The following is a 27,001-nucleotide window of genomic DNA, read 5'->3' as shown; positions in this document are numbered from 1 at the left end:
CCCTCGGGTTACACTCCCAGGCGGCTCCACAGCGCAGCCGGGACAGAGGCTGAAACAGCCACAGCCACTCACCTTGGGCTCCGGCAGAGGGAGGGCAGACTGGACTAGAGCGGTGTCAGGACACTCGGGGATTGGAGGGCGCTCAGAGCTTTGGCTGAGTGCAGCCACTCAGGACGGGGGCCACATTGCTCCTTCCCAGGGCTCTGAGGAGAGGCAGCAGCCCCTCCCTCGGAGATCCAACCCCACCCTGTGGGCCACTGAAGTGTTAATTGAGGCTCACTAACAACTAGCACCTGCCCCACCCTCGTGAAAGCCCCTTGGCTGAGCACCAGAAGAAGTTTTTCAATCAACTGACAACCCAAAACTCATCAAGTAACCTCGACTGCTAGCCTCCAGGCAAAAAGCTAGAGGATAACAGTACCTTTCCTGGGCTGGCAACTTTAACCAGGAAAGTAAGACTTGACAGTGGTGTTCAACGTGGGTCCTCCCTCGCTCATCTAAACACAGGAGAGGGAGCCACAAACAACAGAACACCAACACCCACAGGGAGAACTTGACAGGCTCCAAAGCCCACAGTGATAGCCAAAATGGTGAAACACAGAAACAGAAGCCAAATGAAAGAGCAAGAGACCTCCACCGAAGATGAGATCAATGTGGAGCAATTAGGCATGTTAACAAAGCTAGAATTCAGAGCCATGATCTTGAGGAAGCTGAACAGCATGAGTAAGGACATAGAGACACTGAAAATAAGCCAATTGGAAATTAAAAACCAATAAGAAGAGATAAAAAATGACATATCAGAAATGAAAAACACATTGGAAGGTTTAAAAAGCAGAGTAGAGGAAGCTGAGGACCGGATCAGTGAATTAGAAGACAGGGTAGAAAAAATCAACCAATCAGAAAAACAAAAGGAAAAAACTATTAAAAAACAGGAAGACAGCTTAAGAGAACTATGGGACAACTGGAAACGTAATAATATTCGCATCATTGGAGTCCCCGAAGAAGAAGAAAATGAGCAAGGGATAGAGAATATATTTAAAAAAATAGTGAGAGAAAACTTCCCTAATTTGGTGAAGGAAGAAGGCATTCAAGTTCAAGAAGCACAGAGAGTCCCAAGTAAGAAGAACCCAAACAGGCCCACACCAAGTCACATAGTAATTAAAATGCCACAAATTAAAGACAAAGAGAGAATCCTAAAAGCAGCAAGAGATAAGCAACAGGTTACCTACAAAGGGAACCCCATAAGGCTCTCAGCTGACTTCTCACAAGAAACACTACAGGCCAGAAGAGAATGGCATGAAGTAATCAAAGTCATGAAAAACAAGAATCTGAATCCAAGACTACTCTACCCAGCAAGGCTATCATTCAAAATAGAAGATCAAATAAAGAGCTTCCCAGACAAAAAAAAGGCTAAGGGAATACATTAGCACCAAACCAGCACTGCAAGAAATGTTAAAAGGACTGCTGTAAAAGGCAGTAAATAAGTACACCTTAAACGTAAATGGATTGAATGTTCCCATAAAAAGACACAGAGTAGCTGACTGGATAAGAAAGCATGACTCATCTATATGTTGTTTACAAGAGACCCACCTCTCAACAAAAGACTCACATAGATTGAAAGTGAAGGAATGGAAAAAATTTTTCCAAGCAAATGGAAAGCAAAAAAAAGCTGGGGTAGCAATTCTCATATCTGATAAAATAGATTTCAAAATGAAAACCATAACTAGAGACAAAGAAGGCCACTACATAATATTGAAAGGATCTATCCAACAGGAAGATATAACCTTGATAAACATATATGCACCCAATATAGGAGCACCAAAATATATTAAAAATCTTCTGGAGGACTTCCAAGGAGAAATCGACAACAATACAATCATAGCAGGGGACTTCAACACCCCGTTGACAACACTGGATAGATCCTCTAGGCAAAAAATTAGGAAGGAAACAGAGACTCTAAATGAAGCACTAGACCAAATGGATTTAATAGATATCTACAGAGAATTACACCACAAAACTACAGAATACACATTCTTCTCAAGTGCACATGGGACATTCTCAAAGATAGACCACATGATAGGACACAAACTAAATCTCTACACATTCAAGAAGACTGAAATCATATCAAGCATCTTCTCAGATCACAATGGCATGAAACTAGAAATCAATTGCAACAAGAACATGCAAAGACATTTCAACACATGGAGGCTAAATAGCATGTTATTAAATAATGAATGGGTCACCGAGGAGATCAAGGAAGAAATTAAAAACTTCCTGGAAACCAATAAAAATGAACACACAACAACACAAAATCTATGGGATGCAGCGAAAGCAGTTTTGAGAGGGAAGTTCATAGCACTACAGGCCTACCTCAAAAAACAAGAAAAATTTCTAATTGACTCTCTAACCTCACAACTTAAAGAATTAGAAATCAAACAAAAAGAAAACCCCAGAGCAAGTAGAACGAAGGAAATAGTAAAGATCAGAGCAGAAATAAATGACATAGAGACCAAAAAAACAATTCAAAGAATCAATGAAACAAAGAGCTGGTTTTTCGAAAAGATAAACAAGATTGATGGACCCTTAGCTAGACTCACCAAGAAACAAAGAGAGAGAACCCAAATACACAAAATCAGAAATGAAAGAGGAGAAGTAACAACCAACACCACGGAAATACAAAAGATCGTTAACAACTACTATGAACAACTATATGGCAACAAATTCGACAATCTAAGCGAAATGGACAAATTTCTAGAAACACACAGTCTCCCAAAACTATTCCCGGAAGAGATAGAAAACTTGAACAGACCAATAACAACTAAGGAAATTGAAGAGGTAATCAAGACTCTCCCAGCAAACAAAAGCCCAGGCCCAGATGGCTTCACAGGGGAGTTTTATCGAACATTCAAAAAAGAACTAACACCCATTCTCCTCAAACTATTTTAAAAAATTCAAGAAGAAGGAAGACTTCCAAACTCGTTCTATGAAGCCAGCATAATTCTAATTCCAAAACCAGAAAAAGACACTACAAAGAAAGAAAACTACAGGCCAATATCCCTGATGAACATAGATGCCAAAATTCTGAACAAAATATTAGCAAATCGGATCCAGAAATACATCAAAAAAATTATTCACCATGACCAAGTGGGATTCATTCCAGGGATGCAAGGCTGGTACAATATTCGCAAATCAATAAACGTGATACACCACATAAACAAAATGAAGAATAAAGACCACATGATCATATCAATAGATGCTGAAAAAGCATTCGACAAAATCCAGCATCCATTTCTGATAAAAACGCTCAGCAATGTAGGAATACAGGGATCATATCTCGACATAAAAAGGCCATATATGAAAGACCTACAGCCAACATCATACTCAATGGACAGAAACTAAAAACATTTCCATTAAGAACGGGAACAAGACAGGGATGTCCACTTTCGCCACTCTTATTTAACATTGTACTGGAAGTCTTAGCCACAGCAATCAGACAGGAAGAAAAAATAAAAGGGATCCAAATTGGAAAGGAGGAAGTGAAACTGTCATTATTTGCAGATGACATGATATTATACATAGAAAACCCTAAAGACTCCATCAAAAATCTACTAGACTTAATAAATGAATTTGGCAAAGTAGCAGGATACAAAATTAACGTCAAGAAATCGACGGCATTCTTGTACACCAATGATGAACTCACAGAAAGAGAAACTGAAAAAACAATCCCATTTACCATCGCGCCAAAAAAATTACGATACCTAGGAATAAACTTAACCAAAGAAGTAAAGGACCTATTTGCAGAAAACTACAGGTCATTGAAAAAAGAAATAGAGGAAGATATTAAAAAGTGGAAGCACATACCCTGTTCATGGATTGGAAGAATTAACATCATTAAAATGTCCATACTACCCAAAGCAATCTATAGATTCAATGCAATCCCCATCAAAACACCAACGACATATTTCATAGAACTAGAAAAAATACTTCAAAAGTTCATATGGAACCAAAAAAGACCCCGAATAGCCACAGCAATCTTGAAAAAGAAGAACAAAGTAGGGGGGATCACAATACCAGATATCAGGTTATACTACAAAGCAACTGTAACCAAAACAGCCTGGTACTGGCACAAGAGCAGGCATATAGACCAGTGGAACAGAACTGAAAACCCAGAAATGGACCCAAGGCAATACGCTCAATTAATATTTGACAAAGGTGGCAAGAGCATGCAGTGGAGTAAAGACAGCCTCTTTAATAAATGGTGTTGGGAAAATTGGACTGCTACATGCAAAAAAATGAAACTAGACCATCAACTTACACCATACACAAAAATAAACTCAAAATGGATAAAAGACTTAAATGTGACCCATGAATCCATAAAAATTCTAGAAGAAAATGTAGGCAACAAAATTTCGGACATCATACGGAGCAGAATTTTCACTGATACATCACCTAAGGCAACAGAAATAAAGGAGAAAATGAACACATGGGACTACATCAAACTAAAAAGCTTCTGCACAGCAAAAGAAATAATCATCAAAATGGAAAGGCAACCCACTGTATGGGCGAACATCATTGCCAATGATGTATCAGATAAGGGGTTAATTTCCAATATATATAGAGTGCTCATACAACTCCACAAAAGGAAGACAAAGAACCCAATTAAAAAATGGGCAGAGGAGCTGAATAGACACCTCTCCAAACAGGACATACAAATGGCCAAAAGACATATGAAGAAATGCTCAACATCACTAATCATCAGAGAGATGCAAATTAAAACAACAATGAGGTATCACCTCACACCTGTCAGAATGGCCGCCATCAACAAATCATCAAACAACAAGTGTTGGCGAGGGTGTGGAGAAAAGGGGACTCTAATACACTGCTGGTGGGAATGCAGACTGGTGCAGCTGCTATGGAAAACAATATGGTGCTACCTCAAAAAATTAAAAATTGAACTTCCATTTGACCCAGTGATCCCACTGCTGGGAATATACCCAAAGAAGCCTGAAACACCAATCAGGAAGAATATATGTACCCCCATGTTCATAGCAGCACTATTTACAATAGCTAAGATCTGGAAACAGCCCAAGTGTCCACCAGTAGACGAATGGATAAAAAAGCTGTGGTACATATACACAATGGAGTACTATGCAGCGGTAAGAAAGAAAGATCTCTTATCCTTTGAGATGACATGGAGGGACCTGGAAAGTATTATCCTAAGTGAAAGAAGCCAAGCAGAAAAAGACAAATACCACATGATCTCACTTATATACGGAATATAATGAACATAACAGTCTGAGGAATACAGTAGACCCAGAAACATGGAAGTAGGGCACAGACTGACATACCTCAGAAGAGGGGGTGGGGGGGTGGGAAGAGATAAACCACAGAACTTATATGCATGTATGCATGACCAATGGACTTGGACAACTAAGCCGGGGACGGCGCGGAGGTGGGATGGGGTGGGGGGTGCCAATGGGGTAAAAAGGTAAAATATCTGTAACAAAAAAATAAATAAAAATTCATTAAAAAAAAAAAAAGACAACAATGATAATGTTTCCACTTACATAAAAGTTTCAGAATAGAAAAGTCTATAGAAACAGAAAGCACACTAGTGTAGTAGTGATTGCTTCAGGACTAGAAGAGGATGAGGAGGTTGGAGAAAAATGGGGAGTGATTGCTAATGGGTATATGTTTCTTTCTGGATGATGAAAATGTTCTGAAATTAGATATTGGTGATGACCACACAACTCAAAATATTCTAAAAAATCACTGACTTGTACACTTTAAATGGCATGCTATGTGAACTGCATTGCAATAAAGCTATTTTTAAAATAATCAAATTCTCTGAGAAAAATTTCAGAACACTTAAAAATCCAAAAACAGACTTATAGAAATAGAAAAACATGTTTTTTATTAATAAGATCAATCAACTTTTTTAAAAAGAGGATGTCAGTCAGTTCTTCTCCATGTTAATATATAAATTTAACAATACCAATGAAAACACCAAGTTAATTTTAAGTGGTATTATATTAAAAGATAAGCAAGGAAGAATACCTATGACCACTGAAAAAGGACAGCAATGAAGATAACTTGCTCTATTAGATAAAACATACAATAAATGCTTTTAATTAAAACAGAAGTACAAGGGCACAAATTGGTAAAATTGGTTTGTTGTCAGATCAACAAAAGAAACGGAAGTATATCCAACAACAAATGGAAATTAGAGATATCTAAATACAAAAGCAAATTAGTACATAAGATAAAAGTTGAAGGAAAAAGTTAAAAGATAAAAGCTATAGAAAAAATTGGTCCTTGTGTATAAATGAACCTTTTAATAAATGAAGCTATAACTACAGATAGACATTATGAAAAAAACATAGAAGAGCAAGAAAAACATTTCTTATTCAAAAGGTCATAAAGTCAACATTTTTTTTTTAATCCTCATCTGAGGACATCTTTTCCATTTTTTGTTCAGATAGAGTGGGAGGGAGAGAGGGAGAGGGAGAGAGAGAGAAACATCGACATGAAAGGGACACATTGAGTGGCTGCCACCCGCACGACCAACCAGGCCGGGGACAAACTGCAACCGAGGTACGTGCCCTTAACGGCACCAAACCCAGGTCTCTCTGGACGACAGGCCGACGCTCTGTTGAGCCAAACCGGCCAGGGCCATAAATTCGACATTTTTAAAAACTGCTATACAAAATACACAATAAACAAAGTCAAAAGGCAAGTGAAAAACTAGGAGAGAAATACATTTAACTTATACCACAAAGTACTACTCTCCCGAATATATAAAAGAACTTTAAAAATTAAGAAAAAGATCAAACACAATACAAAAATGAGCAAAAGTCATAGATAGTTCATAGAAAAAAGCTTTTTGCCATTAAATATACAGGAAAAAATGTTCAAATTTGTTCATAATTTTAAAAATGTAAATTAAAACCACTCAAAATACAATAGCTTGACAATATACTCTATTCATGAGGTAGGTTATGGAAAAATAACCACTCTCATGTAGCACTGGTAAAATTGGAAAACGATACAAACTCTATAGAAGGCAATTTGAGAAAACCAAAATCACATATGCCTTTACTCTTTACCCAGCAATTGCACTTCAGGGAGTCTTTCCTGAAGATACACCTTCATCAAAACTAAACAATATATGCACCAAAGTTTTTTTTTGTTTTTTGGGTGTTTTTTTTTTATCCTCATCCAAGGATATTTTTCCATTTTTTGTACAGATAGAGTGGGAGGGAGAGAGAGAGAAACATCGACGTGAAGGGAAACATTGAGTGGCTGCCACCTGCACGACCAACCAGGGCCGGGGACAAACTGCAACCAAAGTACGAAGTACCTGCCCTTAGCGGGAACTGAACCCGGGTCTCTCCGGACCACAGGCCGACGCTCTAACCGCTGAGCCAAACCGGCCAGGGCTGCACCAAAGTTTTTTAACTGCAGCATCATTTACCATAGCAAACTATTGGAAACAACCCAAAAGTCCAACTACGGAGAACTGATTGAATAAACAATGATAGATCCACATACACAATGTAGTTATACAGATAAAAGAATAAAAAAAAGAAGAAAAAAAAACAATAACAAAATCTTCATAAACTGATATGAAGTGATTTCCAAGATATATTGTTAAGAAAAAAATACAAAATATTATCCCTTGTATAAGAAATAAAGTAATTATGTATATATATGTGTGTGTGTATATACATATATGTGTGTGTGTGTGTGTGTTTGCAATATTTATAAAATGAAACAGAAAAGAAATACACCAAAAACTAGTGAGTAGTTATCTAGGTAGTGAAGTAGAAATGGCATGCAGGGGTAGATATGATGCATTCCTTTTGATGTAGTTCTTACTTTTGAATCACATGTTTTAAATACTCAAAAAATAAAATAGGCCTGGCCGGTGTGGCTCAGTGTTTGAGCGTCAACCATCCGTACCAAGAGGTCACCAGTTTGATTCCCAGTCAGGGTACATGCCCAGGTTGTGGGCCTGATCCTCAGTGGGGGGCTTGTAGGAGGCGGTCAATCGATATTCTCTCTCATTGATGTTTCTATCTCTCTCTACCTCTCCCTTTCTCTCTCTCTAACATCAATAAAGAAAAAAAATTTTTAAATAAATAAAATAGTACATGCAAACTATAAATGTTTTAACTTAAAATATAAACGTATATTAATCTGCCAATATTTTGAGCTAGGGTCAAGGTCTTTTCATTTGACTATGAGTCTGTCAATTAGAATTTACCATTGCTTTCTTACGTAAACCATACCCACAATGTTTATCAATACAAGATGTTCCCTTAGGGTATCTTTGATGTTCAAGATGATATATATATATTTTTTTTTTCTTTCCATTTTTACCAATATGCCAGTGAAGAAAAAAGAACTTACCAGATAGACAATATGCAGATCATTCTCTAAAACAAAGCCCTTCATTGCTCTTTGTAGATCAGCAAAAATATCTAAAGTATCAGCTGGAGAAAGTGAGGAAGAAAGAGTTGCCGAACCAAGATGTGTTGGATGATATACCTTTCCTGGTTTGGGTGTGGGGGTAGGGAAATAAAGGATCAGATGTTGAAAATAAAACAATACACTGTCTTTCTGTATTCTGTAATTAACCTTTTAGACTCTGATCAATTTTACAAACAGATTCTTGCCCAATGCATGGATTATTTATGAGCGGGCTCTATGCTAATTATATGATGTTGCTGAACACAACAATGACGTACTAAAAATGAATTGATATACTCCTTGAAAAATTAGTTTCCTTTTATACTGCTAGAAAAGCCAATTTCCTTTTACTAATCAGTCATACACATTCTAAGTCACTAAAGATGAAAAAGTGAATAAATAGAAACTTAGAAGTCATAGTTACCTTCCGTTCCATCACTAGCTTCAGAAGTCTGGATGAATTCATTTTCTAGCAACCACATTACACAGGCCTCAATTGCTCCATGTTGAACAGGATCTTGATTTTTCTGAATTCCCTGCTTTCCTTCTTTCATACTTGCAGCCAAAAATGTGCAAGAAGCATAAGTCTGCATTTCTTGTGATGTACTTGCTACTCCACCAACTATTATCTGATACAAGAGGTTTGAAATATTCTGTAACTTTTTAATAAGACATGCAGACCCTCGTGATATAAAAGAAATAAAGTAATTCTGTTCTCTTAAATATTCTCAACATCTTAATGTACAGATTCTTTAACTCTTCCATCATCATTTATTATAAATGTAGATAACATCTACTGACAACATAAAACGTTTTCCTGAAAAGTAGATACATTTTCTCATCAAAGAAAATAAATGAATCATTATCTATCTGAAATGTAGAAACTCACAACATAAGTTCTGATGGCTTATAGCCATCAACCAAATCAATTCTTCTCATTCTTCCTTCTGAAATATGTGGGCATAGAGGAATGCTAGTACTGAGTTTTTCCTACCCAGAAGAGGGTTTGGAAAGAGGTGTAGAAAAACATGAAGTCAACTGTATCATTTTTCCATAACTATTCTATCATATATACTTATTTGGCCCTTGCCTTCTTTCATTTAATACATATTGGAAGCATACCAAATAATCCTAAAGAGAGTTTTCTCAGTTTTTCGAAGATTTACTTAGTGTTAATAGTATTTTGGTTGTTTCCAGTTTTTTCTTATTATCAATAGTTATAATAAACATTCTTGTACATTTAATTTGATGTAATTTCACAAACAAATTCCTAGGTAAAATTCCTAGATGTAAATCTGCTAGGTAAATAGCTGTGTGCATTTTTTAAATCTTAGTAGGTATGAACAAGATGTCTTCCAAAAGAGTTTCTGCATATATGAGAGTGCTTACTTTGTCCATCCTTACTAACCCTATCAATTTTTTTGTTGTTGTTTTTACTGAGATAAAGAGAAACAAGAAAGAGTATGAGTACAGACACCAGTACCCCCAGCACCATTACTAAAATCAATGGCAAGCCATGCTGGTATATGAATAGAACACTTTTCTGGATAAATCCGTGAAACATTAAAAAAATTTTTTCTTTATTGACTTTAGAGAGAGGAAGGAAGAGGGAGAGAGAAATAGAAACACTGATGAAAACATTGACATGGTTGCCTCCTGCATTCCCCCCACTGGTGATCTGGCCCACAATCTGGCATGTGCCCTGACCGGGAATCAAATTGGTAACCTCCTGGTGCATGTGTCGATGCTCAACCACTGAGCCACACCACCAGGAGATACATGAAACATTTAAAAGGGATTACCTTTGCCCTGGCCGGTTTGGCCTAGCGGTTAGAGCGTCGGCCTGCGGTCCAGAGAGACCTGGGTTCGGTTCCCGCTAAGGGCATGTACCTCAGTTGCAGTTTGTCCCCGGCTACAGTTGGGGTCATGCAGGAGGTGGCCACTCGATGTGTCCCTTTCACGTCGATATTTCTCTCTCTCTCTCTCTTCCTCTCTCTCCCTCCCACTCTACCTGAACAAAAATGGAAAAATGTCCTTGGGTGAGGATAAAAAAGAAAAGAAAAAAATAATAAAAGGGGTTACCTTTAAGGACTCTGAGCAGAAAGTTTTATATTTCACTTTAAATTTTTAAATACTATTTGAAACTTCTAATGATGTGTATTTATAATTTGATATTATTTTAATGTCAATAGCTATGATCTGGATGGAGGAACCAGGGCCCATTTTTGTCACCTTTATTCAGAAAATAATAAACAATATATAAAAAATAAAAAGAATCATCTGGCATTTGGGTTTTAATGCATTGTTTTGATATGTATTAAATTCCATTTCTAACTGTATTAAATTCCAGGAAATAACTATATAAAATAGAAAAGATTCAGACTTGGGAAAGTTATATAACCTCATACAGAAACACAAGCTAAGATTTTTCACATACTAAAGTTCAACCCTCGTGTTATATGTACAAAAGAGCAAGTGGTAATTTAGTGAACACTCATACCTCCAGAATAGCTCTTATCATGCACGCAGTTACTTCTTCTCCTTCTCGTCTTCGCAGACAGCTATGAACAGGTTTTAGAGATCCCTGAAGTAAAGCTATGCCTTTTGATTTCTCAGAGTTCCTACAAATTAAGATACTCTCACCTATGGCCAAAAAATAAAATAAAAATCATACATTTGCAAAATCTCAACACATTTCCATAACATACTGGCTAAAGAGAACTTAATTGGCATACTTGTTTTAAGGAAAATAATCAATGATAGTGACAGTTATGGTAATAGAATTATTGCTAAAGTTTTTATTTTCTGAACTTTGGGCTGAAGGGGATAAGAATATGTATGTCACACTAAAATATGGCACTTCCTTCATGTTAAGGATTATTCTGACCCGAAAGCAGTTGGGAAGTAGCAAACTTTCCAACAGAAACAAAGCCCTCTTTCTATTTGCTTAGAAGCAGGACATACATTTCTTTTTGATCACTTTGTCTAACCACTATGCGGTATACACCTGAAACTAATATAAATAATACTAAACGTCAGATGTACTTGAAAAATAAAATTTTTCAAAAATTAAATAAAACTTCTAAATGCCAGTTGGACACATGGCCACTCAGCTAAAGATTATATTCCTAGCCTCCCTTGAAGTTGGGAAATGTAACCACGTGACTAAGTTCTGGCCAACTGTATGTGAGGAGAAAGATTATGAGCAGCTTCTTATATGGGTAGAGCGTGTTTTTTACTTCCTCATCTGCCCTTTCGGATGGCTAAAATGCAGACGTGTTGACAGAGATTGGAGTAGTCCTCTCATACCATGGATAGAAACTATATTGCTGAACATGGGAAAACAAACTAGAAAACTTGGTCCCTGACACCAGAGTCATTATTTCAGCCCCAGATTACTTAAACTGTACTGTTATATAAGAAGAAAGTAACTTCTACTTTGTTTAAGCACCTGCTAGGTTGCTTTTGTTACAGTAGTGAATTTATATTCTAACTAATCCAGTCATCAGTAAGTTATACTCAGTCATTATTTGTGGTAGTTATGTTCTACAGTCACCACAAACACCAAATTAGGGAATATCAAATCATTGCTCCAAGGGGAGATACAGGGTTTGCTTCCTGCAAACCCCTAAACTTGACTTTTTCAACTAAATCTTGTTTTAAGTGTGTTTCTGTTTATTTATTTATTTATTTATTTATTAATCCTCACCCAAGGATATTTTTCCATTTTTGTTCAGATAGAGCGGGAAGGGAAAAGAGAGAGAGAAACATCAACGTGAGAGGGACACACTGACTGGTTGCCTCCCGCATGACCCCAGTCAGGGCTGGGGCCGAACTGCAACCGAGGTACACATCCTTGACCAGAATCGAACCCGCTACTCATTGGTCTGAGGGCCAACATTCTCACCGCTGAGCCAAAGCGGCCAGGACAAGTGTGTTTCTATTTAAAGAGACCTTATTTAATATATGTTATTGATACCCAGCCAGTGAGGCTTAATGGATTGAGTATCATCCCATGGACTGAAAAGTCCCAGTTCAATTCCCAGTCAGGGCACATGCCCGGGTTGCAGGTTCGATCCCCAGTAGGGAGTGTGCAGGAGGCATCCAATCTATGTTTCTCTCTCTCTCTCCCTTCCTTGCTCTCTAAAATATCAATAAAAATGTATTTAAAAAATATGTTATTGATTTATGAACATTAAACTCACAAGGCTGAACAAAGCTTATTTAACACATTTTCTCTATAGGGCACATCACAGCCTCCCTGCACTTCGAAACTGGCTGATAACTGCAAGAAGGTAGAGTCATGTGTGCTTCCAGAGACTCAAATTTTTCATCATTCTGTACACGTCCACAAAAGCGCCACAAGTGTTGATTTGGGGTCATGAATAAAATTTAGTAAGTAAGCATATTCATAAATATGAGATTCACAAATAATGAGGATCAACTGTATTTAGGGACCTCACATGACAAATTGAGTTATTCTAAAAAGCCACTTTTTCGCCCAGCCGGTGTGGTTCAGTGGTTGAGCATCAACCCATGCACCAAGAGGTCACCGGTTTGATTCCTGGTCGGGGCACATGCCCAGGTTGTGGGCAAAATCTCCAGTGCGGGGCATGCAGGAGGCGGCCAGTCAATGTTCTCTCTCATCAATGTTTCTATCTCTCTCCCCCTTCATCTCACTCTAAAGTCAATAAAGAAAAAAAAAATTGGACTTCCAGTCAAGATGGCGGCGTAGGTAAACACGGTATCGGGTCCTACCACAACCACATCAAAGTTGCAACTAAACTACAAAACAACCATCATTCAAAACCACCTGAAATCAAGCTGAATGGAAGTCCTACAACTACAAAATTAAAACAGCAGCCATCGAGACTGGTAGGAGGGATGGAGGCCCGACAGGCTGATCACACACCCACGTGTGGCAGATAAAAATCAGGAGGGACACCTCGGCTGGGAAGGTCCTCCCTGAGGACTGAGGAGTCCCCATCCCACACCAGGCACCCAGCTCAGCATTACAGGGCCAGGAAGAGAAGTCCTCATAACTTCTGGCTGGAAAAACCAACGGGAACTGAGGCTGAGGGAGACTGAGGCAGCTGGAGCCCCAGGCAGCTACTCTTAAAGGGCTCATGCACAGACTTACTTGGACTCACACCCTCCAACTTCTAGCATGGGGGAAACAGCTTCAAAGCCACCAGAGACATACAAGGGAAGAACTGAGTTGTTTCACATTGGAGCAAGGACTGGAGAGGCAGCTTTCTCCTGGACAGATGTGCTGTCAGAGGCCTTTGTTCCTTTGGTGAGCCCTTCCTTGGGGTGGAAGATAGCCACCATACCTGGGACTCCACCAACTTGGCTCACACTGTATGCCCCGCCCTGGTGATTCCCTGAGGCCCTGCCCTACCCAACTTTCAGGCCCACCCAAGCTCTTACCAGTTGCTTTACCACAGGATTGGCCTGTCTTGGATCCTGCTTCAGGTTTTCCTAAATTCTTTCAAACAAGCAGCATCTGGTCTCAGCTAGCCCCATACCTCTCATTAAGTAATACACAGAAACAAACACAGGGAGGCAGCCAAAATGAGGAGACAAAGAAACAGTCCCAAATGAAAGAACAAAACAAAACCCCAGGAAGAGAACTAAGTGAAATGGAGATAAGCAACCTAACAGATGCTGAATTCAAAACACTGCTTATAAGGATGCTCAATGAACTTAGTGAGAATCTGAGCAAACTTAGTGAGGGCCTTAAGAGCATAAAAAAGGACCGGTCAGAAATGAAGGATGCACAGTCAGAAATGAAGGAGGCACTAACTGAAATAAAGAATAATTTACACAGATTCAGTAGTAGAGAAGGTAAAGCCAAGAAGCAAACCATTGATGTGGAATATAAGGAAGCAAAAAACACCCAATCAGAACAGCAAAAAAGAAAAAAGAATCCAAAAAAAAGAGGATAGTGTAAGAAGCCTCTGGGACAACTTCAAGCGTGCCAACATTCACATCTTGGGGGTGCCAGAAGGAGAAGAGAGACAACAAGAAATCGAAAACCTATTGGAAACAATAATGGCAGAAAATTTCCCTAACTTGGTGAAGGAAACAGACATACAAGTCCAGGAAGCACAGAGAGTCCCAAACAAGATGAACCCCAAGAGGCCCACACCAAGACACATCATCATCAAAATGCAAAAGGTTCAAGACAAAGAGAGAATCTTCAAAGCAGCAAGAGAAAAGCAGTTAGGTACCTACAAGGGAGTTTCCATAAGACTCAGCTGATTTCTCAAAAGAAACTTTGCAGGCTAGAAGGGAATGGCAAGCAATATTCAGAGTGATGAAAAGCAAGAACCTACAACCAAGATTACTCTATCCTGCAAAGCTGTCCTTGAAAATCGATGAACAGATAAAAAGTTTCCCAGACAAGGAAAAGCTAAAGGAGTTCATCACCACCAAACCATCATTATATGAAATGTTGAAGGGTCTTCTTGAAGAAAAAGATAAAAAATATGAACAAAATGGCAATGAATACATACCTATCGACAATTGAATCTACAAACAAAATGAACAAGCAGAACAGAAACATTCTCATAGATACAAAGAACATTTTGTTGGTTGCCAGATGGGAGGGGGATGGGGGAATGGGTGAAAAAGGTGAAGGGATTAAGAAGTACCAATTGGTTGTTAAAATGACAAACCTCAAAAGGAAGGAGGTTTGGGGGATGGGGAGAAATAAACCAAAGAATTTATATGTATATATGCATAACCAATGGACACAGACAACAGTGTGGGGAAAGGCAAGGGAGGGGGAGTTGGAAGGGGGTCAATAGGGGAAAAATGAGGAACATCTGTAATACATTCAACAATAAAGATAAGTTTAAAAAAAAATTTTAATGTAAAAGCCACTTCCTCAGTATACTACCCAGCTTTTTGTGCCCAGAATATCCCACCTATTTTTCCATTAAGATTTTCCCTTTTCTCCTGGATATCCAAATTTCTCTTTAATAGCCACAGAAAGTTCACCTATTTATTTGAAATCTAGTATAATATTGGAATCAATAAACTATATTCTAGAGAAGATAAAGTAACAGAAAATATTCCTCCAAAATTTCTTTAATGTTAGAAGACTCATAACAATTCAGTCAGAATAACGTAGGTTAGAAAGAATATATATTCTATATATTATTATAAATAATAATAATGCCATATTGATATTTAACTCAAACAAGCCTCTTTCTCATTGCTTAAGACAAAACTTTTGTTTGGACTGCAGATAACATTATCATTATTTGCTGATGCAAGGTGAGAAACTGAAAAGGTTGTTTTTAGAGCCAGCACCAATTTAGAGAAAAAAAGATGGTAAAGTTTCTATTCCCAAAGTGTGCGAGTGCTTCCCAGATCTTAGAATCCCTATTTGAACTCTCCTTTACAACTAAACAGAACTAATACCCATGAAAATTACTCCCTTCATTAGTATTAAATAGACTATACTGGAAACTAAAAATTATATTCCAGCTAATGTGATAAGCCATCTTAATTAACATAATACTGAGTCATTTCACTATAAATAATACGAAAGAAAATTTTAAATTCTACAGTAGTGGAAAATCAATGGTTGACAATATATAAAAAATAACTTACATTATAAGTATTAAGTAAATCCACAAGGATGACATTAGTGTTTTGGATAACAAACACAGCACGATGAGAAACAAATTGCCAAGCACTAGTCCAAATTCAAGTAGAATGACACTGTTCTTCAGCAGTAATATTAAAATAAAATTCAAACTTACCTACTGTGTCTACTCCTTTTCTGCCAGCACGACCAACCATCTGCTTGTAAGTAAGAATATCTAGAGTTTGACCACTGAAAATAGGAGTCCGAATAATTACACGTCGTGCAGGTAAATTCACGCCAGATGAAAGAGTAGAAGTTGCTGCCAAGACCCGAATCTGACCTTGACGAAAGGCCCCTTCAATGATATCCCTCTCCTCAAAAGTAAGACCTAAAAAAAGGAAGTTACAATAACATACACAGATGGCCCTTGAACAACACAGAGGTTATGGGCACAAACCCCATACACAGTGGAAAATCCTTGAACTTTTGGCTCCCCCAAAATTCCTACTGTTAACTAGAAGCCTTACTAATAATATAAACAGTCAATTGACACATACTTGGTATGTTATATGTATTATATATTATATTCTTACAATAAAGGAAGAGAAAAGAAAATATTATTAAGAAAATCATAAGGAAAAGAAATACATTTACAGTACTATACTATATTGGTAAGTTTACATTATCTTTTTATTGTCTGTTAGTACCTATATCAATATTATCTTATATGATACAAAACACTGTAGATATTATGTATATTACTAACACTAGACATCAATAATAAAAGATGTGAAAAAGAAACTCTCATTTATTTATAGATATTAGAAGTCATGCTTTGATAATGAAGCAGCAGCAATACAACTGATGGCAGTCTAGTATAATCGATACAACTGCTTCACAATAACTTGGCCTAAACACTAATAAATTAATTGTTATAAAATTTTTATGACATACAGTAACAGTCGTATTTATAATACAGTAATTGAAAACACTGTTACAGATTTTTTAAAACCACTTATCTGTAATGATAGGCTGATACAAAGGCATATTGTATAGCAATGTAATTTTTGAAAGCAGTTATAAAACAGTAAGAAAACACATTAATTTTATATGAAATATCACTCACCTTATGCCTATGTAGGGACAGGCTATCATTTCAATACAAGTCGTATTCATGATGTTCACATGATGAAACGTTAGGTGGTGATGATGACACAAAAATGTTTCATCAGTTCCTGCCATAGTTATTACATTTTCACATGAAGACACTCACACACATATACAACAGATAAGTTTATTAACTGTATGGCATGTACAATAAATAGTAAATAATCATATTTACTATTCATTAAGTGGAAGTAGATCATCATAAAAGTTTTCAATCTCATCATCTTCACATTGGTGAGGAGGAGGAGAAAGAGGAGGGGTTGGTCTTGCTGTCTCAGGGTGGCAGAGACAGAAAAGGTGGAGGTGAAAGGGGAGGCAGAGGAGGCAGGCACACTTGAAGTAACTTTACAGAAATACATTGTAATTTCTGTTTGACTTTTTTGCTTTTACATCTCTCTAAAAATGTTTCTATATGGTATCAATCCTTCTTTTACTACTTGCTTTAGTTTCAGTGCCTACATCATAAAAAGGTCCATGCTGTAAAAGAAGTCAAAAGCAGTCTTGAATAACTGGAACCCTTCTGCCAGACAATCTAATGTCAATTTTCTGGCACTGCTTCTTTATGTCTTCTTCATCTTCTGGCACTGGTTTGGAAGCACTCATCTCCATCAACTTGTCTTCTTCAAGATCTGTATCCTGAAACCCTTCATCCCCTTCCCTTTTTTTGCCATATTCACAATCTCTTTCATGGCTTCCTTGATTGGCTCTGTCTTAAATCCTGTAGAGTCATGCACATCTGGACACAGTTTTCTCCAGCAGGAATATATTGTTTCAGGCTTGATGGCTTTGATGGCTTTTTCTGTAACAACAATGGCATCATCGATGGCATGATCCTTCCAGACTTTCATGGTGTTCTCCCTATCGGAGTTCTCTTCCATAGCTTTGACAATCTTTTCCATTGAGTACCATGTGCAATAAGCCTTACAGGTCCTATGACCCCGATTGAGAGTTTGAATTAGAGACATTGTGTTCAGGGGCAAAGAGACCACTTCAATGTATTCAGTGTTGAATTTACGAGTTTCTGAGTGTCCATGGACACCGTCCAATATCAAAAGAACTTCAAAAGGCAGGTCCTTACTGGCAAGGTATTTCCTGACTTCAGGGACAAAGCATCGATGAAACCAATACACAAAAAGGATTCTCACTATCCAGGCCTTCTTGTACAAACAAAAGACTGGCAACTGGTGTTTATCATTTCTCTTCAAGGCTCGGGGTTAGCATCTTTATAGATAAGGGCAGTCCTGATCATAAACCCAACTATATTCGCATAAAACAGTAGAGTTAGCCTATTCCTTCCTGTCTTAAATCCTGGTGTTCATTTCTCTTCCTTATAAATGTCCTCTGTGGCATTCTTTTCCAAAATAGGGCACTTTCATCTGCACTAAAAACCTGTTCAGGCAGACATTCTTTCTCAACTTTCTGGGTCAGCAGAAGTTGCTTCTCCTGTTATCTTGACATTTTTTAAGCCCAACCTCTTTTTAAAATTATTTAACCATCCATCCTTTGCTGGCATTAAATTCTCCAGCTTTAGATCCTTTACCTTCCTTTTGCTTTAAGTTGTCATATAATAATTTTGTTTTTTTCTTAAATCACATTAGAGTTTATAGGTATAACTTTTTTATAGTAATCTGTACCCATATAAAAGCTGCATTTTCAAGATAAAAAGGTAATTAGCAAAAAGTATAAGGTTTTCGTGCCTGCTGGCATAGCTGCAGTGAAAGATTCACAAATTTCCTTTTCTTTTTTTTTTTTAACAATGGTCCTTATGCTAAATTAATTCATCTTAAAACGGTGGGCATCCGCAGCTGAAAACATCAATCTACAGTCCATCGCAAGCAATTCAGCTTTGTCATGACTTTGCTTCTCGGGAACACTTCCAGCATCACTAGTGGCACTTCATATGGGTCTCGTGGTGTTACTCAAGGTTTACAGTATTGCACTAAACACGATGAAAAATATACAAGAACCACAAGAGATCACTTTTTACTGCAATATCCAATTTATTGCAGAGACAAACTGTTCACAAGGAGATGATTAGTGTCACAGGGCATTTTAAGTGCTTCTCACAAGATCTAAACAGTAGCAAAAGGAGGTGGCTACAAAATTATTGCAGTGGTACACTATGTACTACAGTTAAGTTTATGCAGTTATGATTTAATATTGTAGCTTTATGTTTGTTCACATTTCTCTCCACTGAGATTAGCACCATGTATGATCTGTGTTTCTGCATCTATGTTTTGATAAATTTTAACTTTTTATAATAGATCTGCGTATATTTTATGGTACTAAACAGACTAATAGACTGTTTTTTATGGTATTAAAATAGACTAATATCTAAATATATTTTATACATTCATGACATACCTTTTTCTTTTAAATATATTTTTAAGCTACAGAGTTCACCGGTCAGTTTAAGTTTTTGCAAATTTCCAAACAAATTTCCAATATTTTTATTGAGAAAAATCTACATATAAGTGGACCTACTCAGTTCAAACCCATGTTGTTCAAGGGTCAACTGTGTATATACATGTGTGCATATGTGTGTGTGTGTATATATATATTTAAAGATTTATTTATATATAGCATGATAAAAAATTTTAAATAAATTTAAAAGGTTATATTCCTAATCTTAGAAAGTATATATTCTTTTATTTTTGGTTAATCCTTACCTGAGGATATTTTTGCATTGATTTTTAGATAGAGTAGAAAGGGGGGAGGGAGAGAGGGAGAGACAGACAGACATCGACTGCTTGCCTCCCACACAACCCAAACAGAGGACAGAGATGGAACCTACAACACAGGCTCGTACCCTCGACTGGGAATGAAACCCTCCACCCTTCGCTCCATGGGCCAATGCTCTAACCGCTGAGCCAAACCGGCCAGGGCAAAAACTATATATTCTTAATCTATCCTTAGCACATGTGATCATGAAAAGACCACTCCTTGAAAGAAATTATTTAATTCAGTGACTATCATAATCCTTGCATTTTTGACAACCTATTTGATTTTTAAATACTTCTAGCCCTCTCAAAACACAATATGACAATTTCTAAAATTAATTTGTTTTTGATATATGGGCAAGAATATTTCAATACCCCTTGAGATAAAAGGAGACCCTCAAAGTGGCATAAAATTAGGGTAGCAAGTACAGTGGTCTCCCCTTTTCTGTAAGTGGTCTTGCTTTCTGCAGTTTCAGTTATCCACACTCAACTGTGGTCTGAATATATGAAATGGAAAATTCCAGAAATAAACAATTCCTAAGTTTTAAATTGAAGCACTATGAAGTCTCACACTGTCCCCCTCCATCTACCCTGGATGTGAATCACCCCTTTGTCCAGCAGATCTACTCTGCATACACTACATGCCCGTTAGTCACTTAGTGGCCATCTCGGTTATCAGATTGACTCTTGTTGTTGCAATGCTTGTGTTCAAATAACGTTTATTTTACTTAAGAGTGACCCCAAAGTGCAAGAGTGGTAATAACAATTTGGAAATGCCAAAGAGAAGCCATGAAGTGCTTCCTATAAGTGAAAAGGTGAAAGTTCTCCACTTAATAGAGGAAAAAAAACAAAACAGTACAGTCATACACTGTATAATGACATTTCGATTCAACAATGGACCACACATATGATGGTGGTCCCAAAAGATTATAATGAAGCTGAAAAATTCCTACCATCTAGTGACATCGAGGCACAATGCTTTCCTCACGTGTCTGTGGTGATACTGGTGCAAACAAACCTACTGCACTTCCAGTCATCTAAAAGTACAGCACATACACGTATGTACAGTACGTAATAGTGATAATGATAAAAAAAATGACTGTTACTGGTTTATGTATTTACTATACTATACTTTTTGTTATTTTAGAATATACTTTCTACTTATTAAAAAAGTTTGCTATAAAACAGTGTGCCAAGTTACTCCAACAGCAGCCTCATACATCTCATGTATACTGCATCTTTTGATTGAATCATTTTCTCTTGTGTTTGATTTAATCTCATGTTGTTTTCTAGATTTAGTGTAGCCTGAGTTTAAAGTATTTATAAGTCTACCGAAGTGTACAGTCATGTCCTAGGCCTTCACATTCACTCTGCACTCACTCACTGACTCGCCCAGAGCAACTTCCAGTCCTGCAAGCCTCACTCATGGTAATGTTGTACCATTTTTATCTTTTATACCATACTTTTACTGTTCCTTTTGTATATTTAGATATGTCTAGATATACAAATACTTACCACTGTGTTACAATTGCCTAGAATGGTCAGTCAGTAACATGCTAGACAGGTTCATAGCCGAGGAGCACTAGGCTATACCATATGGCCTAGGTGTGTAGTAGACTATATCACCTAGGTTTGTGTAAGTGCACTCTATGATGTTTGCACAACAAAATTCCTAATGACACATTTCTCAGAATGTATCAACGTCATTAGGCAGTGCATGACTATATGCTGAGGTTGCTGAGATTTATGGTAAAAATTAATCTTTTATCTGTGAAATTGAAAAGGAAAAAGAAACGTGTATTAGTTTTGCTGCAAAAGTTATGGACACAGTGTGTGACAAGTGCTTAGTTAAGATGGAAAAGGCATTAAATTTGTGGGTGAAAGACAAGAACAGAAAATATGCAACATGTTGCACCAAAAAATACTGAGCCTATACGAAGACTTTAGCAAGGGATCCCTGAAAAAAGTGACACCAAGACATTTATTGCAAGTAAGGTTTACTATATAAACACCTAAACATGTTTGTTTTACTCTTGCTTAATCTTAATCACACAATTTCTTAAAATGAAATCTAGGAGTATTAAGTGCGAATAACAAGAAATCAGAGCACATACACACAAAAATGAAGAAATTATGAGGATTTTGGGAAGAGGTGTCTTAATAACAGCTTATAAATATAGATACCTGCATGATGAAATGCTACTCCCCACGGTACAGTTTTTCGTAACACAGAGTCCAATCCTGAAGGTGAATGTTTTAGCTGATCAATTACTTCTAGAAGGCCCTTTTGTTCCAGTGTCACGGGTGTAAGTTCAGATGATTTTACCAATCCTGTCACAAAAAGAAACATTGTCAACACTGTTCACCTCTGTCTGGACTTATTTAAGTGCTATCTGCCTAAGTCATTATAGAGCTCAACACTAGGGCAATGGTTCTGAAACTACCACATATAATAATCACCTTGACACCTTGTAAAAATACTGACACTGGCTCTCACCCCTGGACATTGTGATGTAATAGCGTACAACCTAGACATAAGGAATTTTAAAATCTCCCTAGGTGATTCTAAAGTGCACCAAAGTTTAGGAAACACTGTATTAGTGTGAGACTAAGCCTACAGGAGAGGCCCAAAGGAACCAGCTGAAGACAAGAGAGGATTATAGATAATGACTACCACACAGAGCCTAAATATCAAAATCCTTTCTCAAAGTGTGTCCAACTAACCAGCTGTTTCAGAATCACATAGAAGCCAAATGCTAAGTGACAATTTTTCTGGCCTCTTTGGCACCAAGGTAGTAATCACATTACCTGCTGTTGTTGCCTCTTTATGTAAATTCCTCCACCAGTAAGACCTTAATTTTCTGCAGGAACTATGTTTTCTCAAGGAATTTCCCAGAGTTTTGGATTTCTGAACTAGTAAAACTTCTCATAAAATACATTTTTACTGTTTAATTTTTTAGGTTAAGTTTTCATACAATTTTGAGGACCCAGAGAGGGTTGCCAATGTTTTATTATGCTGAGGACAATTAAATATTTTTATATTATCATTGATCACTAACTTTTTTTTTTTAAGTCACTTCAACATTTTAAAATATACCAGGAATAATTTCAGAATTTAAACTTTAGCTTCATGAAAAATGTGCAACCTGCCCTGGCCTGTTTGGCTCAGCAGTTAGAGCGTCGGCCTGCAGATCAGAGAGTCCCGAGTTTGATTCCTGCTAAGGGCACGTACTTCGGTTGCAGTTTGTCCCTGGCCCTGGTTGGGGTCGTGTGTCGTGTGGGTGGCAGCTACTCGATGTGTCCCTCTCACATTGATGTTTCTCTCTCTCACTCTCACTTCCCCCCTCTCTCCCTCCCGCTCTATCTGAAGATAAATGCAAAAATGTCCTTGGGTGAGGATTAAAAAAAACAAAACTGTGCAACCTGGTCTTTACTTTTCTGGTTTTCATCATGGTCTAGGCTCTAGTCCAAGCACTAGGACTTAGGAACCACTGCTATAAATAAAAATAAAAGAACCTCAAGCAAAGAAAACAATTTTTTTTCTGGTTATAAGGAATGTAAGTTACCATGGTACATAAGGAATATAAGTGGGCAGAGTACAGAAAGTACCTATTAAGAGAGAACTAGAAAAGACATTACAATGTTGAACTGGAGCCTACTCAGTATAAACTTCAGGCAAAGTTTACTTGTTGGAACTTGGCTGGCTTGAAATATCCATCATCCATCTTCATGATGCCACTGGCATAATGAAGTCATAAAATATTCTAATATTCTGTGACCAGAACTGGTCTCTCTGTCTTCCCTACACTTACCTTGGACCTCAAGGGACCATAGGATAGTAAAATCAATAAAATATATATAATGGTTATAGCAATACACTCAGCAATAAAAAAAGGAATAAACTAATAAATGTAACAATCTAGATGAATCTTTAAAATATCTTGAGTGAAAACAGACAGACACAAAAGACACATATATACATACTATATGACTTCATTTATATGAAATTCTTAGAAAAGGCACAACTAATCTAGAATAACAGAAAGCAGATCAGTGGTTGCCTAGGGCTGGCGATAGAGGGAAACAGCATAAAAGCAAAAAAAGAACATTAGGGTGATAAAAATGTTCTATATGATGATTACAGTGGATGTTAAACAGATGTATATATTTATTTATTTATTTATTTATTTATTTATTTTTTTATCCTTACCCAAGGACATTTTTGCATTTACCTTCAGAGAGAGTGGGAGGGAGAGAGAGAAAGAAACATCAATGTGAGGGAGACAACATTGAGTGGTCACCACCTACATGACCCCAACCAGGGCCAGGGACAAACTGCAACCGAGGTACGTGCCCTTAGCGGGAACAGAACCTGGGACTCTCTGGTCCTCAGGTTGACACTCTAACCACTGAGCAAAACTGGCCAGGGCAGGTGTATATATTTATTAAAACTGATTACATTATACACTACAATTAGTACATTTTATTGTATATAAATATCTTAAAACTTATTTTAAAATAATCATGTGTAAACACATGTAAATACATATATACATATATATGTATGTGTCTGTGATTCTTTTTAGAGTTAGAGTTTGAAACTATAAACAAAGATATAGCTGCTTGCCTCAGAAAATTGTGTGTGTGTAAAGTTTTATACATAGTTTAGGGGCTTCAGAGATCAACCTCTCAAAACCCATGGATCCCAGATGTATCCAGTCTTCTAAAATATGAAGATTAGCCCTGGCTGGTTTGGCTCGGCGGTTAGAGCATCGGCCTGCGGTCCAGAGAGACTCGGGTTCAGTTCCCGCTAAGGGCACGTACCTCAGTTGCAGTTTGTCCCCGGCCCTGGTTGGTCGTGTGGATGGCAGCCACTCGATGTGTCCCTTTCACGTCGATGTTTCTCTCTCTCCCTCTCTTCCTCTCTCTCCCTCCCACTCTATCTGAACAAAAAATAGAAAAATGTTCTCGGGTGAGGATAAAAAAATAAATAAAATAAAATCTGAAGATTAGACTGAGAGTGTGTACACCTTGTCTATAATGAGGATAAAAAGAGGATTATTCACAAAAGCATAGTTTATAAGGAGTGCCCAGGGGACAGTTTGTGGCAATGAGGAAAGAGAGCCATGCTTTGCTAATATAATCATTAACATTACTTTCAGCAAACATATTAAGTATAGAGGCTTTCATTTCAATCAGTAACTTACCCTCAGCTTGATGGTATAGATTGTAAAACTCATGGGCAATTATATCTGCCAGCTTCTCACACCATTTCTTTGACGGGCAAAAAAGTAATACCGAATGGTTATCACGGACGGTCTCATAACATAAACTAACAACATGGTCATCATCTCCCTAAGAAAGAAAATGAAATAGCCACTCTAGTAGTACTTTGAAAACATTTTCACATCAATTTAAAGTCACTTATTCTGCTTCATGGGGATGTTTTTTCTATTTAAAGGCATAATAAAAATCAGTTACAAAGTCAGTAACAAAAGTAAGAAGAAAATATTTTCTATTCACTTAATATTGATTGACCTCCACCCTTCAGACAATGGGGTATAATGGTAAGAAAAAGAAAGTCAAAGTCCTATCTTCAAGGGGTTTAGGTATCACTGGAGAAACATATTAAAGTTACTAAACAGCCTGGTCGGTGTGGCTCAGTGGTTGAGCATCGACCCATGCACCAAATGGTTGATGGTTGAATTCCCAGTCAGGGCACATGCCCAAGTTGTGGGCCCAATCCCCAGTGGGAGGCATGCAGGAGGTGGCCAATCAATGTTCTCTCTCGTCAATTTTTTCTATCTCTCTCTCCCTCTCCCTCTAAAATCAATAAAGAAAAAAAAATTAAATAAAATTGCTAAACAAATAAATGTAAAATACAATAACATGTACTGTAAGAGTTTTACGGTTTTTTTAGGCCTCATATTTGAAATAAATTTGACAAAAAGATCTGAAAGAAAGGTTTCCCTGAGAAAACGATGATTTAGCAGAGATGTGAAGGAGGGGAGGCATTATCCCAATAAAAGGTAACTAAGGGACAGAGGAAACATTTCAGGCAGTATAAAGAGCATATGTGAAAGCCCAGTGGTGGCTCAGTGACTTCTCAAAATTGGAAGGTCAGTTCTTTATATATATATTGAAAATTAACCCCTTATCAGATATATCACTGGCAAATATGTTCTCCCATACAGTGGGATCACTTTTCATTTAGTTGATGGCTTTTTCTGCTGTGCAGAAGCAAAAGAAGGATCTCTTACCCTTTGAGACAGCATGGAGAGACCTGGAGAGTATCATGCTAAGTGAAATATCAGTCAGAGAAAGATAAGTATCACAGGATCTCAATTATATGTGGAATCTAATGTACAAAAATAAACTGATGAACAAAATAGATCCAGACTCAGAATCATGGAACAGACTGACAAATCTCAGATGGAAGCCTGAGGCGGGGGAGGGGGTGTTTAACCAAAGAACTTATATGCTGCTGTAGTGAAAGCCTAAGGGGGTGGGGGTGGAGGTAGAACTGGGGACAATGGTAGGGGAGAAGTGGGGCATCTGTAATACTTTCAATAATAAAGATAAATTTAAAAATAAATAAATAAACTGGAAGGTCATTGTGTAACTGGATTAATTAATTCGTCCATCCATTCACTCACTAAAAATATTTACTATGTGCCAGATACTGTTTTAGTCACTGGGGATGAAGAACAAAGCAGGGGAATAAACTCTGCACTCGGAGTGTTTCTATTCCAATAGGAAGAGACAGATAATAAGAAAAATAAGATAAGTAAAACACATAGTATATCCGATTTTGAAAAGTGCTAAGAAAAAAAATAAAACAGGGAAAATAGGGACCAGGAAGAGGAGGACACAATAGTTTAGATAAGGTGGCCAGGGAAGGTCAAAGGTGAAGAGTAAACTATTCTGATGCCTGGTGGGGAAAGCATTCCAGACAAAGAGAATCTGAGGTGGGAGATTCTTGGCATATTATTGAACAGCAAAGAGGCAGTGGAGGGAGTCAGGAGTATAGTAGATGAGGTCA

General features: G+C 37.4%; 1 protein-coding gene across 1 annotated transcript in view; it reads right to left on the bottom strand.

The window, feature by feature from the left end:
* Positions 1 to 27,001, bottom strand: part of POLQ (DNA polymerase theta) — a 101,701-nt gene that overhangs the window by 58,942 nt on the left and 15,758 nt on the right. Inside the window, exons 7-12 of the mRNA XM_036242509.1 lie at positions 25,167 to 25,314; positions 22,144 to 22,290; positions 16,248 to 16,460; positions 10,973 to 11,115; positions 8,897 to 9,101; positions 8,413 to 8,555 (exon numbers count right to left, since the gene is read on the bottom strand). Of these exons, the coding sequence (XP_036098402.1) occupies positions 8,413 to 8,555; positions 8,897 to 9,101; positions 10,973 to 11,115; positions 16,248 to 16,460; positions 22,144 to 22,290; positions 25,167 to 25,314 (999 nt within the window). The remainder of the gene's footprint in view (positions 1 to 8,412; positions 8,556 to 8,896; positions 9,102 to 10,972; positions 11,116 to 16,247; positions 16,461 to 22,143; positions 22,291 to 25,166; positions 25,315 to 27,001) is intronic.

The sequence above is a fragment of the Molossus molossus genome, unplaced genomic scaffold, assembly GCF_014108415.1.
Source record: "Molossus molossus isolate mMolMol1 unplaced genomic scaffold, mMolMol1.p scaffold_m16_p_5, whole genome shotgun sequence".
NCBI lineage: Eukaryota > Metazoa > Chordata > Mammalia > Chiroptera > Molossidae > Molossus > Molossus molossus.
Note: the sequence above shows the minus strand (reverse complement) of the source record. Positions and strands in the feature narration are given on the sequence as shown.